The following is a 13447-nucleotide window of genomic DNA, read 5'->3' on the forward strand; positions in this document are numbered from 1 at the left end:
CTTGAAGATCTTTTTCCAGGCCTTGGATAGAAGGCCTATCCATCCAACCAGCTTGTCGGTACCCACCTGATGTGCTATGACTCCCTGACCATTGTAAATTCCAGTCTGGCCGGACACATTCTGACTCATTTGAAAGACATCCATTTACTGTCAACTGAGCTGCAGGTAAGTCTTTTAACATAGAATAAATGCTTTTAATTTTCTACATTTATCGTGTGTGTGTGTGTGTGTGTGTGTGTGTGTGTGTGTGTACATCAGAGGACAACTTCGAGAGGTTCTCTTCTTCTACCATGTGGGTCCTAGAGATCAAACTCAGATTATCAGGATTGGTGGCAAGAGCCTTAATCCACCAGCCCTCTCGCTGGCCTCTGTTCTTTATTTTTAACACAATATTTTTTTTTTTTGAAACAGGGTTTCTTTGTAGCTTTGGAGCCTGTCCTGGAGCACAGTATTTCAAAGCTTTTTTTTACTTACCACTGTAATCCGGATATAGTCAGAGAAGGTTATCTATAAAGTTGATGGCTGTTTTCTTTCTTACTATACTTACTACAGGTAAAGTATATTCTCAGGCCATAAAACACAATTCTGCAAGATTTAAATCATTGCCGCATGGCTCCTCTGTGGATGCATTCCAGAAACTCTGACTCAACCACTGTCCCTGAATTCAGTGCTCCTAGTCCACAGCTCTAAGCTCCCTAGCTCCTTGACAACATGGACTGTTCTCACACCTCCTCTGCCGATAGCCCAGGTATGTCCCTAGCTCTGGGAATGAGTTCCTACACATATTCTAAAGAAGCAAGACAGAGAGAAGTCAGACCCACGAGAAATCCTGTCCGGTGGACTAGACACTAGAACTGTGGCTGATGAATTGGCCAGCTTAAGGCTCCTTACACGGGGGAATGCTTGCAGGGTTCGCTCTGATTTACACCTTCCAGGGCACAATTGAATGTCACCACTCTACGGCCATTACCCACCTGGTTATGCACATGACAATCGCGACTATAATGGCGATCTGTACGGCTCCGATGATGGCTGCGATGAGGACGTGCGTGAGCTTCTGCCTACTTGGTACTACGTAGAGAATGCTGAAGTCTGTCTTCTCACAATGCGGCCCGGTGTAGCCGGATTCGCATCTGCGGGGGGGGGGGGGGGTATAGGTGTGAGACAATCATCAGAACATAACCGATTTACCAGGGACCATACACCCCTAAAGGAAACTGACTCCCCTCTCCTGGCAGCCTCAATGTCAACAGTGCTCAGTTAGGGGTGGCGGCTCAGGTGCCCCTCCGCTCTTCCCGCTGGAATGCTGACTGGACTGATCTCGTACAGGTCTTTTGCAGGTGACCAGAGCCACTGAGTTCACAAGTGCACTGGACCTGCCATGTGCAGAAGACACTGTTTCACTCCTAACCTGAGTCTACTATCTGTCCACCCTCTCTTCCACAGCGTTTCCTCAGCCTTGGGGAAAGCAGTGTGATACACATGTCTCATATATGGCTGAACACACCACAAACACAGGAGAATTTATTATTATTATTTTTGATACCAGGTCTCAGGAGATACCCTGAACTAACCTAGAACTCCATTTTCCTGCTTCCACATCCCAGAAGCAGGGATATTAGGGTGTGCCGCAATCCCTGGAAGAAGTCACAAAATTTATATTTTCCCTGTAGTTATACTTTAGGATAGATACCTGGGAATAAGATTACTGAATTAAGAGGAAGAACCAGTCACAATTTTATGGACATAGCATCAAATTATATTCCAGACACTTCTCAGTGCCAACAGCATAAACACTTAACATGCAAGGGAGAGGAAAGTAAGTTATTAAACAAACAGAGCAAAGCAGTCAAGTGGATGCTAATCTTAGAAACCTTCTCATTCTAATTAAAGGTAAATATAAAGGTGCCGTCATCAGCTGGTGATAATAATTTGATAGGGAAACGCATAGGACATTTAGAGCTGACAGAAGCGAAACGTATAAATTAGCAAGACTTCTACTGGAAGCCATGAATAAAGCACACGGCATGGAGGGGGCACCACCGTGAACTCACGGCGCACGAGTGGTATATTCACTGCTGTCCCACACTTGTGACGAAAGGATTTGAAGCAGTGTCATGGTAAAATGCAAACAACAACAGGAAGGGAACCTGGGTGCTGGGCAACAGGGGAGCGGGTGTGGTGTGGGCTTGCTCACTCACTCTCTAGAGTTCTTGGACTCCTGTCAGGAGGTTCTGCACTGGGTTCTTAACCTCTTCCTTTCTGCAACCTCTAAGAGAATTAAAAGCGGATGTGCTAGTTAGTTTTCTCAATAGGAGAGAAACCAGAGTCATCTGGGAGGAGGAAACCTCAATTGAGAAACCACCTCCATCAGACTGGACTGTTACAAGTTGTGTGGCCTTTTTTTTTTTAAATCATTGATTGATGTGGGAGGGCCTTGCCCACTGTGGGCAGTACCATTCCTTAGTAGGTGGGGGGTGGGGTAGAAGAAAGGGAGCCTGAAATCAAGTCAGTGTGCAGTCTTCCCCTTGGCTTCTGCTCCAGTTCCTGCCTTAGCTCCCCGCCTTGGTGTCCCTCAAGAAGGGACTGTGACATTTAGAGGTGAAAGAGGAGATAACCTTTTCCCCCTACTGCTACTTTTATCATAACAATGGAAAGCAAAGTAAGACAACAGGTCACAGGTCTGAATGTAGGAGCTAAAGCTACAAAGCAGGCTGTTAGGAACACACGCACACAAGGTTTAATGATCCCAGATTGCAGATGGGGCGATAATCTTAGACACAGCACAAAAACAAAAAAACACAACTTCAGCAACAAAGATAAACTGGGCTAAATCAAACCGGAGACCTTCACATTATCAAGAAAGTACAAAGGCAGCCTACACAAAGGAAAATTATGTATTTGACAAGACACTACGTGGAACGTGTAGAAAGCAAACAAGTAGCTGAGGAGCCTGACGATCCAAGTGTGATCCCCGGGAAAGTGTCAAATGCAGTGGTTCACATCTACAATCTGTAATCCAGGGAGATGAAGAGACGGGCAGCTGACGGGCACTGGGGACAGGCTGTCCTGAAGCTGGCCAGGAATACACAGCACAGCAGCAGCAGGAACAAGAGAGACCTTGCCTCACAAGGTGGACGGCAGGAACTGACTCCCTCCCCCAAGTTGACTGTTGACGTCCACAGGCGATCAAATGTGCATGTGCACGTATATACACTCATGTACATACACACATATATACACACACACACATACATACACACACACATATATATACACACACATTCACACACACATACATACATACACACACACACATACATACACACATATATACACACACACACATACATACACACACATATATACACACACATTCACACACATACATACATACACACACACATATACACACACTCACACACATACATACACACATATACACACACACATACATACACACATATATACACACACACACATACATACACACACACATATATACACACACACAATAACTGCTTTTAAAATAATTAAAGAAAGTATGATTTAAAACATACATCCTAAAAAAAATCCACTAATTAAGAAAGGGGCAAAGGATCTCAACTCCATTTCCTAGAAAAGATATATAATTGGCCAAAAAGAGAGTCAAATACGATGGCACATACCTGAAATCCCAGCATTCAGGAGGCCGAGACGGGGATTTCAAGTTCAAGGACTACCTGTGAAACCCAAGACTCTATCTCAAAAACAAAACAAAACCAGCAGACACAGTGGGCTAGCATCACACCCACAGTGCTGCCTGGATAGAAAGCAAGGTGACTACAAAAGCTAGAGGAGGTCTGGCGCAGGATGGGAAATGGGAAAGATGCTTTCAAAACAGACTGGTCGTCCTCGAAAACTTAAACAGAGTTAGCATCTGACCGAGTAATCCCACTCTTTAGCATTTACCCAAGTAAATCAAAGCTTATGTCCACACAAAAACACAAGTGCTCAGGGCAGCGTCACTCAAAACAGTCCAAATGTGTGTGACATCCAGCACTCATCCAGCTGAGTTTAAACATGTGATCCAATCCTCACAGCAGACTGTCCCTCAGCCACAGGACGGAACTAGACACTGGTGAGGCTTAGAAACAGCCTTACTGGTTGCCAGGGGCCATGAGAGTTACAGCAGGCGGTAACTAGTGTTCAGATGTCAACCCACCAGAGGAGTGGTTCTCTGATGGAGGTTCATCCTGTCCAGACAAGGCCTGCAGGACCGCCAACTGGAAACTGTGCTCACTTTTGCTAAAGCAGTTTGGTGTCTCCCCAATACTTGCACTGTAGTGCGTAATCTCATGTGATGTGTATGTGTGGTCTCATCTCCATCTTATGGGCACATATATCTGTGGGTGGTCAGGAAGATGACTTTTCAATTTATATATGTATACACACACACATACAAATTCTGACATATAGAATATATACTGGGACATGCTTCATAACTGGATCTATTTGTCCCACAAGGACTGTGGACACCTAGCAGCCTGTCTTGTTCTTTTGCCAGACTAACTGCACACAAAGAGCTCACAATTAGTTCACCTCAAAGCAAGTTCAAACTAGACTAAAAGGCCTTTTTGTAAATAGGTCGTAAGTTTGAAACCTTACAGCTATGCACAAGGTCAGAGTCACAGATGGCCAACCAAGGTTACTAAGAAAAGCATGCCAATTTATCACTTGCCAGTCTACTAATAATGGACCTGTGTCTCAACTTTGTCATTGGGCACTCTGCCCCCCACCCCCACCCCCAGTCTGGTCACAGTCTTGTTCCTACGGCCTTGGGACCTTAGGTTGCCATGGCAACGGCTCAGCTCCCTAATCACTTATCTTAGGAATGTGCTCTTGACCAATGAGAAGGTAAGTCTTGTAATTTCCTTATCGTTTCAAGGCTCCTTTAGGAGAAGAGTTTTTAGAATAGAAGAAGCAGCTAGGAGGAATTAGAAGTAGGATAGGATTAATTAGAGTAGAAACAGAACAATAAAGAGAATAAAAGGGGAAAGTATATAGTAGAGAATTCATTTTGCCCTCAGATTTTTTTTTCTAATTCCCGTACTTTCTGAAAGCATTCTCTCTGAACCCTGAGAGATCTGAGGGGCTGGTACCCAAAACCTTGATACCCGGTGAAACAAGTCAGACATGGAAGACTATAGTTTATCATCCCAGTTCCATGAAATATGCACAATAGGGCAGAGAATGTGGCTCAGTTGGTAGAGCACTTGGCTAACATTCATAAGGCCAAGTTTGATTCCCAGTACCCCCTATACAGGGGTTCAATGCCAGCCTCTGCTACATAGTGACTTTAAGACCGTCTGGGATACATAAGACCTTGACTCAAGAAAGAATGGCTAGAATAAATTACTTACAGAGACAGAAGATAGATTCCTGGTTACCTAGTGCTCAAAGGGTAAAGGGCATAGGATTTAAAAAATGTGTTAAAACTGACCACTGGATTGGAAAGGAGGGGTAGAGAGGGAGAGGAAGAAGAAGGGAAGGGGACATGGAAGAGAAGAGAAAGGAGAGGAGGAGAGAGGGGAGAGAGGAGGAGGAAGAGGGGGGAAACAGAGAAGAGTACTGACACCAAAGCAATCTCCATAAAACAAAATCAAACAAGTCATTTCAGAGGAGCAGTTGCCACCACTATTAAACTCAAGGGAACTTCCCTTCACGGGTCCTCGTGCAAAGAGGGTAACTTCTAATACAGAGAGTATAGTTCTCAACAGCACAGCAGCAGTAAATCCAATACTGTAATGAGAACCCATGGGACTTTTAAAACAATGTCCTTCATGGTAGGCTAATGGCTCAAAGTCAAAGCTCAGTAAAATCAAAACAGCTCCGCAGAGAGCTATAACAATACCCTAGATGTGCGGCTCTCAGACAGTCCAGCTTAACTCAGATATGAAAATCAGAGTATCAGAAAGGACCTTCAGCCCACATACCTCATTCACATCATCCCCTGGATAACACTTTCCACAACTGACTTTTACACAGTCCAAACATCTAGAGTGGGAAGCTCTAAGTTGCCATTGCTTCTTCTGCTACTGAGGGTGGACCCAGGGATTCAGCCCCCCCTGGTAACCTCATTCCGGCCCTTGGCTTCACACACTGATTCATCCGCTCAGCCATTTAGCGCTTTTACTGAGTAACTGCCAAGTTTCAGTACTACAGCTTCACATTCAGGGAAACACGGCCACAAAGGGGCAGAATCCCAGGCTACGGAGACGGGTCGAGGAATAAAACACTTCACTGCAAACATGACAACCTGAGTTCAGATCCCCAGAACCACATAAAGCCAGATACAATAAAAAACTATGTTTCTCTCAGAGATCCCATGGGACTGTGGGAAGCAGAAACAGGAAAAGCCCCAGAAGTTGCAGGCCAGCAAGCCTGATCTACCTTGTCTCAAAGGAAGTGAAAGGTAAAGATAAAGGAGACTTGAGATGCACCTCTGACTTCTACGTGCGGGCCTAAACTTCTACACACATACACATACATTTTTTAAAAAATAGTATTTTAAAAGAAAAAAGAAAAGAAAAAGCATATCCTCTAGTAGAAGTCCAAAGGCATAATAAGTAAACTAAATGGTTATATAAAAAGTGTGTGAGTGTGTGTGTGTGTGTGTGTGTGTGTGTGTGTGTGTACATATGCATGAGGGTCTGGTGCCTGGACTGAGGAGCAGTGAAATTCTGGTTAAGATATATTTTGAAACAGAATAGCTAAGAGTTCTACCCAGCCAATAAGATGGGGAACATGAGAGGGAGAGACATCAAAGGTGTGCTTGTGGTAGTCTGTCTAAACAATTGAAGAGACAAGAGTTGGCATCCACTAGGATGAATGAACTTGCAGATGGATCCAGGGCGGTGGTGCAGAGGCAGGAGTACAGATCAGGGTTAGCTCAGCTGAGACGGAGCCAGACATCCACCGGAAATGTAAAGAAATCACAGATAAGAACCTCAGATTCAAGAGAAAGGACTGGCATTTATGTGAACTGAATGACATCTACAGAAGACCCAAAGACTGGATCCAGTCACTTAGGGAGAATACGAGGTACATTACAACACGGTGAGGTCAGGGGGCAAAGTGGGAACCAGCCAAGAGTAGAAGATCCATTGAGACAGAAGAAAAACAAGAGTTTCATCTTAGAAGCCAAGAGACTAACACACGAGACACAGGAAATGCTGTCAACCACTTGAATGTGAATTTACCACCAAGACTTGACCACTGACTTCAGCCGTAAGAACAGGCTCTGTAGGATGCTGGAGACAAACGCTTACTGGAGTGAGTTCAAGAGAGACCAGAAATGACAACTGGAGGCAGACCACAGACAACTCAAGTTCTTCTGTGAAAGAAAGGAGTGTGGTGAGTTTCTTTGTGGAAGGAAAAGAAAAGTACTCACAATCGATTTATAGACACATAAAATGCATTTACACTAGGATATGGAGGAAAGAAGACTGCTGGGGTGAGACTGGCGACCTGTGGAAGCCTGGACACAAGACCATCTGCTGCCGGCAAGGAGGAGAGGCGTGTCGACAGTACTCTGCTTGGCCATGCGGGCCAGGGGAGAATGGAATGAACTAGACTACAGTTTTGTCAATACGATAAAGCAGGAGAGGAACAGAGGTGATACAGGAGATCCACTACAAGAGATGGTAGATGCAGAAAGCCTACTGGGTAAAGGGAATAGGCTAGAGATAGAATTATTCTTAAGCCTACTTCTCCACTTGTATTTCCCATGAGTTTTCAAATCAATTATCGTGAACTGCATAAATGGATACACCAGCATGTGAAACTAAAGCCATCATTTCCCCCACACCTCATGGCTCTGAAATTCTCCACTTTAGTTTTGCCACGGCCAGAAGCCGAGGAGACCCTGTACCCTTCCTCCCTCTTCCCTCAGCTATCTCTATATTTCTTTTGTTTTGTGGTCCCAAACTGTTCCAAGAACACGTACAGATTACAGCACTGTTTACTGTGTTTTTGATTACTACACATTTTCTGAAGAAACCCCATCTTAGGCCATCAGGACCCGAGCTGCTCTGAAGATTTCTATGCCACTGTGGGACACACATAAAGAATTCATGTGTGCTTTACACTGTCTCGTCCCTTCTCTTTTATACAGCTCTTGTTTGGAAATGTTTGGGGCAGGGGGCATACAGAGAAGTCAGCTCCTTCAGAGACAACGAGAACGGTCAGTTGGGAAAAGGCCAAGGGTTTTACCCAGAGCTGTTCAACCGTGGACAGTGAAAGCACTTGCTCTGCCTTTCATGTTTATGCAGGAGGAAAGGGGAAGGGAGGTAAGGAAGAGGGACCCGGGGGGGGGGGGGGGCTCAGGACCAATAGCTGCCTATTACATCCAGGAAAGCAAAGAGTCACTAACCTGTAGGATAAGAAAAAGTACAATGTAACAACCCCCCATGTTTTGATGCTTTGTCCAAGAGATGCAGAAACTCCTAGGAGCATACATGAACAGACGAGACAGCAATGCCCCACCCTCTTGTCTATGGAAGCCTGGCCCGGCTAACCAGACAGCGCACAATTCCTGACAGCAACAGAAACACACACAGAAAACAGCAAGCAGCACTGAAGTCCTTAGGCCACGTGTCAGGGCGTCTGAGGTCTAGGTTCTTCTCAGCTCTGTTCCCAACCTGCGGTTGACCTCAAACAGGTGAGGTCACATCTCTGGGATACAGGAGCCGAACACTTACTCTCTTTCCACTTCCCGCTCACACTCACACCTGGCTCTTCAGCCCACTCCTTTATTTTTAGTAATCTATTTTAGTGCGTGTTTTATTTGAGTTATTTCTTCTCCACTCGGAATATATTCTTCAGTCGTTCAACCACCTTGCTAACAGATTGCGGAAAGATCAAAATCGTGTTGGGATGAGGCATATTAATATTAAAAAGCCATCAGAAAGACGTGAAAGCTCACACCCTCCAAAGCCTAATACAGCCTGTTCCTTATCTTTGCATATTTCTTGCCAGGTTTTCATGATATATGGATGATTGGTTGGATTATTTTAAACTCATCTATTGCAGATAACACCGCTTCTTTAGTGTTACTTAGTCTACATGAAGCAGCAGCTGCTGACGGTGGGAACTCTCCTTCCTGACCACGAGTGGCCAACTTACCTACAAGAAGCCTTCTGAGTAGAATAGATGAATTCACACTTCCCGTGGATACAGTACCCATTGAGGTTTTCAGGACAAGGCATGTGGCTTCCAATATAAACATCTTCCCTTTGATCACCAGCATCTTAAGAGAACACAAACCGGGTCACTGAATACTGAGAAGAAAAAATGGAAAATACAGACCTTTCCAAAGGCTCAGAAACAAATGAATTCACCCTGTCAATCACCAGGCTGGGCAATCTAGAAAAGGAGGCTTATCAGCTAGGGTAAGCGAGATCTAAGGTCCCTCGCAACACCCACTATGTACAAACACAGTAGCAAGCAGACAACTTCGATTGGAGGCACACAAAAACAGTTGCCGAACACGATCACTATGAACTACTGCTATATTAAAAACCATCTGAAAAAGATAAACATCTTTGCTAAACTATAAGTGCCAGGTCTAGAAGGAAGCTCACCCTGGGACAAAGACGATGTACACAATATTGGCTTTAAATGGGTAAAGTTACTCCTTTACCTGGTGCCTATGAGACTCCTATGAGAACAATGGCGTCGGCAGAGAACAAATTAAGGGATTCTAAAATTTTAGGACAAAAGATTTACTTTGAATGAAAACCATCAAGCACGTGTATTTTCTTATTTATTTATTTATTTATTTATTAAAGATTTCTGTCTCTTCCTCGCCACCGCCTCCCATTTCCCTCCCCCTCCCCCAATCAAGTCCCCCTCCCTCGTCAGCCCAAAGAGCAATCAGGGTTCCCTGTCCTGTGGGAAGTCCAAGGACCACCCACCTCCATCCAGGTCTAGCAAGTTGAGCATCCAAACTGCCTAGGCTCCCACAAAGCCAGTATGTGCAGTAGGATCAAAAACCCATTGCCATTGTTCTTGAGTTCTCAGTAGTCCTCATTGTCCGCTATGTTCAGAGAGTCCGGTTTTATCCCAGGCTTTTTCAGACCCAGGCCAGCTGGCCTTGGTGAGTTCCCAGTAGAACATCCCTATTGTCTCAGTGTGTGGGTGCACCCCTTGCGGTCCTGAGTTCCTTGCTCGTGCTCTCTCTCCTTCTGCTCCTGATTTGGACCTTGAGATTTATGTCCGGTGCTCCAATGTGGGTCTCTGTCTCTGTCTCCTTTCATCGCCTGCTGAAGGTTAATATTCAGGAGGATGCCTATATGTTTTTCTTTGGGTTCTCCTTCTTATTTAGTTTCTCTAGGATCACGAATTATAGGCTCAATGTCCTTGGTTTATGGCTAGAAACCAAATATGAGTGAGTACATCCCATGTTCCTCTTTTTGGGTCTGGCTTACCTCATTCAGGATAGTGTTTTCTATTTCCATCCATTTGCATGCAAAATTCAAGAAGTCCTTATTTTTTACTGCTGAGTAGTACTCTAATATGTATATATTCCATACTTTCTTCATCCATTCTTCCATTGAAGGGCATCTAGGTTGTTTCCAGGTTCTGGCTATTAAAACAATGCTGCTATGAACATAGTTGAGCATATACTTTTGTTGTATGATAGGGCATCTCTTGGGTATATTCCCAAGACTGGTATTGCTGGGTCCAGGGTTTCAGCCAGGCATGGTAGTCCACACTTGTAATCTCAGCACTCAAGGCTGATGCAGAATTAATCCTAATCCCTTTGAGGCCAGCCTGGGCTACATGTTAATACTTGATCTCCGAAACAACAGAGGGAAGGAGAGAGGAAGGAACAACTGAGAGGAGAAGGGAGGGGAGGACACCTCTGCCGGCTTTTTCATATAGTATTTTTAAAGTCAATGTTCACTGTAAAACACTTCAAATAACAGAAGGTAAGAGAAATGTCTTACAGATTCTGCACGTGTTAGCTATGTGACCTTTACCACTCATTCTTCTCTCGAACCTCAGAATTCATAACTGTAAAATCAGGATAACAGCCTATACTTCATGCAGGTTTGAAGGAATTACATGAGGTAAATAATGCCTGGCAATGCCAATAAAATCACCAGCAATCTATAAGACGCATCACATGACAGTAAGGGGCTTATCTCCGCAAAACACAAAGTACAATAAAATCTGAAGAATGCTAATGGAAACAGATTAGGAGGGATCAAAAGAGGGGGACTGTAGGAGCCTTCACCCCTATGTTTTAGTGTCTTTTGGTGTGGGAAAGTTCTCTACCAAAAGAGAAATGCAAACACCAACGCATCCACAAAGTCTTTGACCTACAATCTGTCCTGCCTGTAAAATATGCTAGTGCAATGGTAGCATAGAAGCGTATGGGAGTAGCCACCAATGTCTGATTTGACTTAGGTCCCTTCCATGAGAGGGAACCTGTACCTGACACTGTCAGAGTAACCAGGAGCCAGGAACTAGACAGTCCAGAGACCTAGTGCAAAACCAAACACTACTGGTCGAAAGAAAAAAAAGGAAAGCATTAATAAAATGACTCTTATTGAAGATATTCTACTCTACTCATAGACCAGCGCCTTACCCAGTCATCATCAGAGAAGCTTCCTCCAGCAGCAGATGGGAACAGAGGCAGAGACCCACGGCCAGACATTATGTGGAAAGACTCTAAATAGGATGCCTCCTTCAAATCGCCCCCTCCCCGAGAACTCCATGGCAGAAGAGGGAACAAGAATTTTTGGGTGGGGGTAGAGAGGATGGAGGACACCAGGAGAACAAGGCCCTCCAAACTACGCAAGGAGCATATGAGCTGACAAGAGACTGACACAGCAAGCACAGGGCTAAACGGACCAGGCCTTCTGTGTATATATTACAGCTTTTAGTTTAGCTTTTTATGGAACTCCTGAGTGTGTGAACGAGTTGAGTCTCTGTTTCTTGTGCCTTGTTCTTGGGACTCTTTTTCTCCTGTTGGGTTGCCCTGTCCAACTTCATTATGATGGGTTTTGCTTTATCTTATTGTGTTTTATTTTGTCATGTCACCAATTCTGTTCCATGTATAGAAGATTTAGCATTCCCTCTTACAGTATGCTGGGTACCAGCTCATTGATTATCCCGAAGCTCCTTGAATATACTTTCACAAATAAAGCTTAATAGCTGTGTGTGTGTGTGAGAGAGAGGGGCGGGGGGGAGGAAGGAAGGGGGTTATACATGTGTAGACACAAAAATATGGGGTTATACATGTGTGAGCACAGGAAGATAGAGGCGGGAGTGCCGAGTGGGAAAGCTAAGCTCAGAATAAAAATTTTGAGGAGGGGGAAATTCTACATTAATTTAAGTCATGCTAGAAATAAAAATGAGCTGGAATCCAAGCCACAAATCCACCATCTTAAACTCATCTCTATTGCTTTGTGACCTTGGTCATACCATTTAATTATCCAACAGACACACAATGAGACCCAGATATAACTTTCTATTTTCTATTGGCCATATTCTAAATTTTAAAAAAATCTTAATTATACAGTTTAATAAACATTAGCATTTCAATATATCAATATGAAAATTGAGACACTCTATACAGTTGTTTCCAAGATATGAATTCTGTCTAGCCCAATTCAGGAAACAGCAGTCACATGAGGCTAGTAAGTCCCACACTGAACAGTCTAGAACTGATGACTAAATTTGCTGAAATTCTCTACTGATCACCTTCCATTGGCCAAACATGACACTACTTCTTGGAGACACAAAAAACAAGACATATCTCAACTGGCAAGGGGTCCCAGGGCCTCCTTCAGCTCCCAGATGACAGTTCTGTGGTGGCAGAAACAAGCACCTCTGTCAGGATGCTACACCTGAGCCCCTCCCCCACTATATCTGCATTGCAGAGTGGAACACCTGTTTGGATTTTAAAATCAGTCCATAAGACTGAGCTCCTCGGGAATCTAGACATCCCTGCTGTTTGTCCCTGCATGATTTCCGGTCCTGAGAAGCAGTCTGTACAATGTGTAAGGACATCTCCAGGCATTAGACTGTTTGGATCTGAATCTGGTGACTGCACTCCCTAACCGTGTGACATAGAGGTCATCCGAGGAATGAAGACAATGACTGTGTCCAGTGTTCACAGGGTTGATCTGAGGGCCAAGTAGGGTCAGAGCTAACACATCAATAGTAGGTGAATTTGTACAGCACTTTCAACTTTCTTTAGAGTTATTTGTGAGTTTTTCACATCATGTATTTGTGTGCATCAAATGTGTACTCTGGTGCTGGCAGAGGAGGGCACTGGGTCCCCTGGAACTGGATACTTGGATGACTGTGAGCCACAGACCCTGGGTCCTCTACAACAGCAACAAGTATTCCTAACCACTGAGCCAACGCTCTAGCCCCTTGTACAGACTTAAAA

At 44.4% G+C, this 13447-nt stretch overlaps 1 protein-coding gene across 1 annotated transcript in view; it reads right to left on the reverse strand.

The window, feature by feature from the left end:
- The window catches only part of Tmeff1 (transmembrane protein with EGF like and two follistatin like domains 1), an 80558-nt gene that overhangs the window by 3076 nt on the left and 64035 nt on the right, over window positions 1–13447 (reverse strand). Inside the window, exons 8-9 of the mRNA XM_075967230.1 lie at window positions 9166–9289; window positions 975–1133 (exon numbers count right to left, since the gene is read on the reverse strand). Of these exons, the coding sequence (XP_075823345.1) occupies window positions 975–1133; window positions 9166–9289 (283 nt within the window). The remainder of the gene's footprint in view (window positions 1–974; window positions 1134–9165; window positions 9290–13447) is intronic.

The sequence above is a fragment of the Microtus pennsylvanicus genome, chromosome 3 (genome assembly GCF_037038515.1).
Source record: "Microtus pennsylvanicus isolate mMicPen1 chromosome 3, mMicPen1.hap1, whole genome shotgun sequence".
In the NCBI taxonomy this organism is placed as follows: Eukaryota; Metazoa; Chordata; class Mammalia; order Rodentia; family Cricetidae; genus Microtus; species Microtus pennsylvanicus.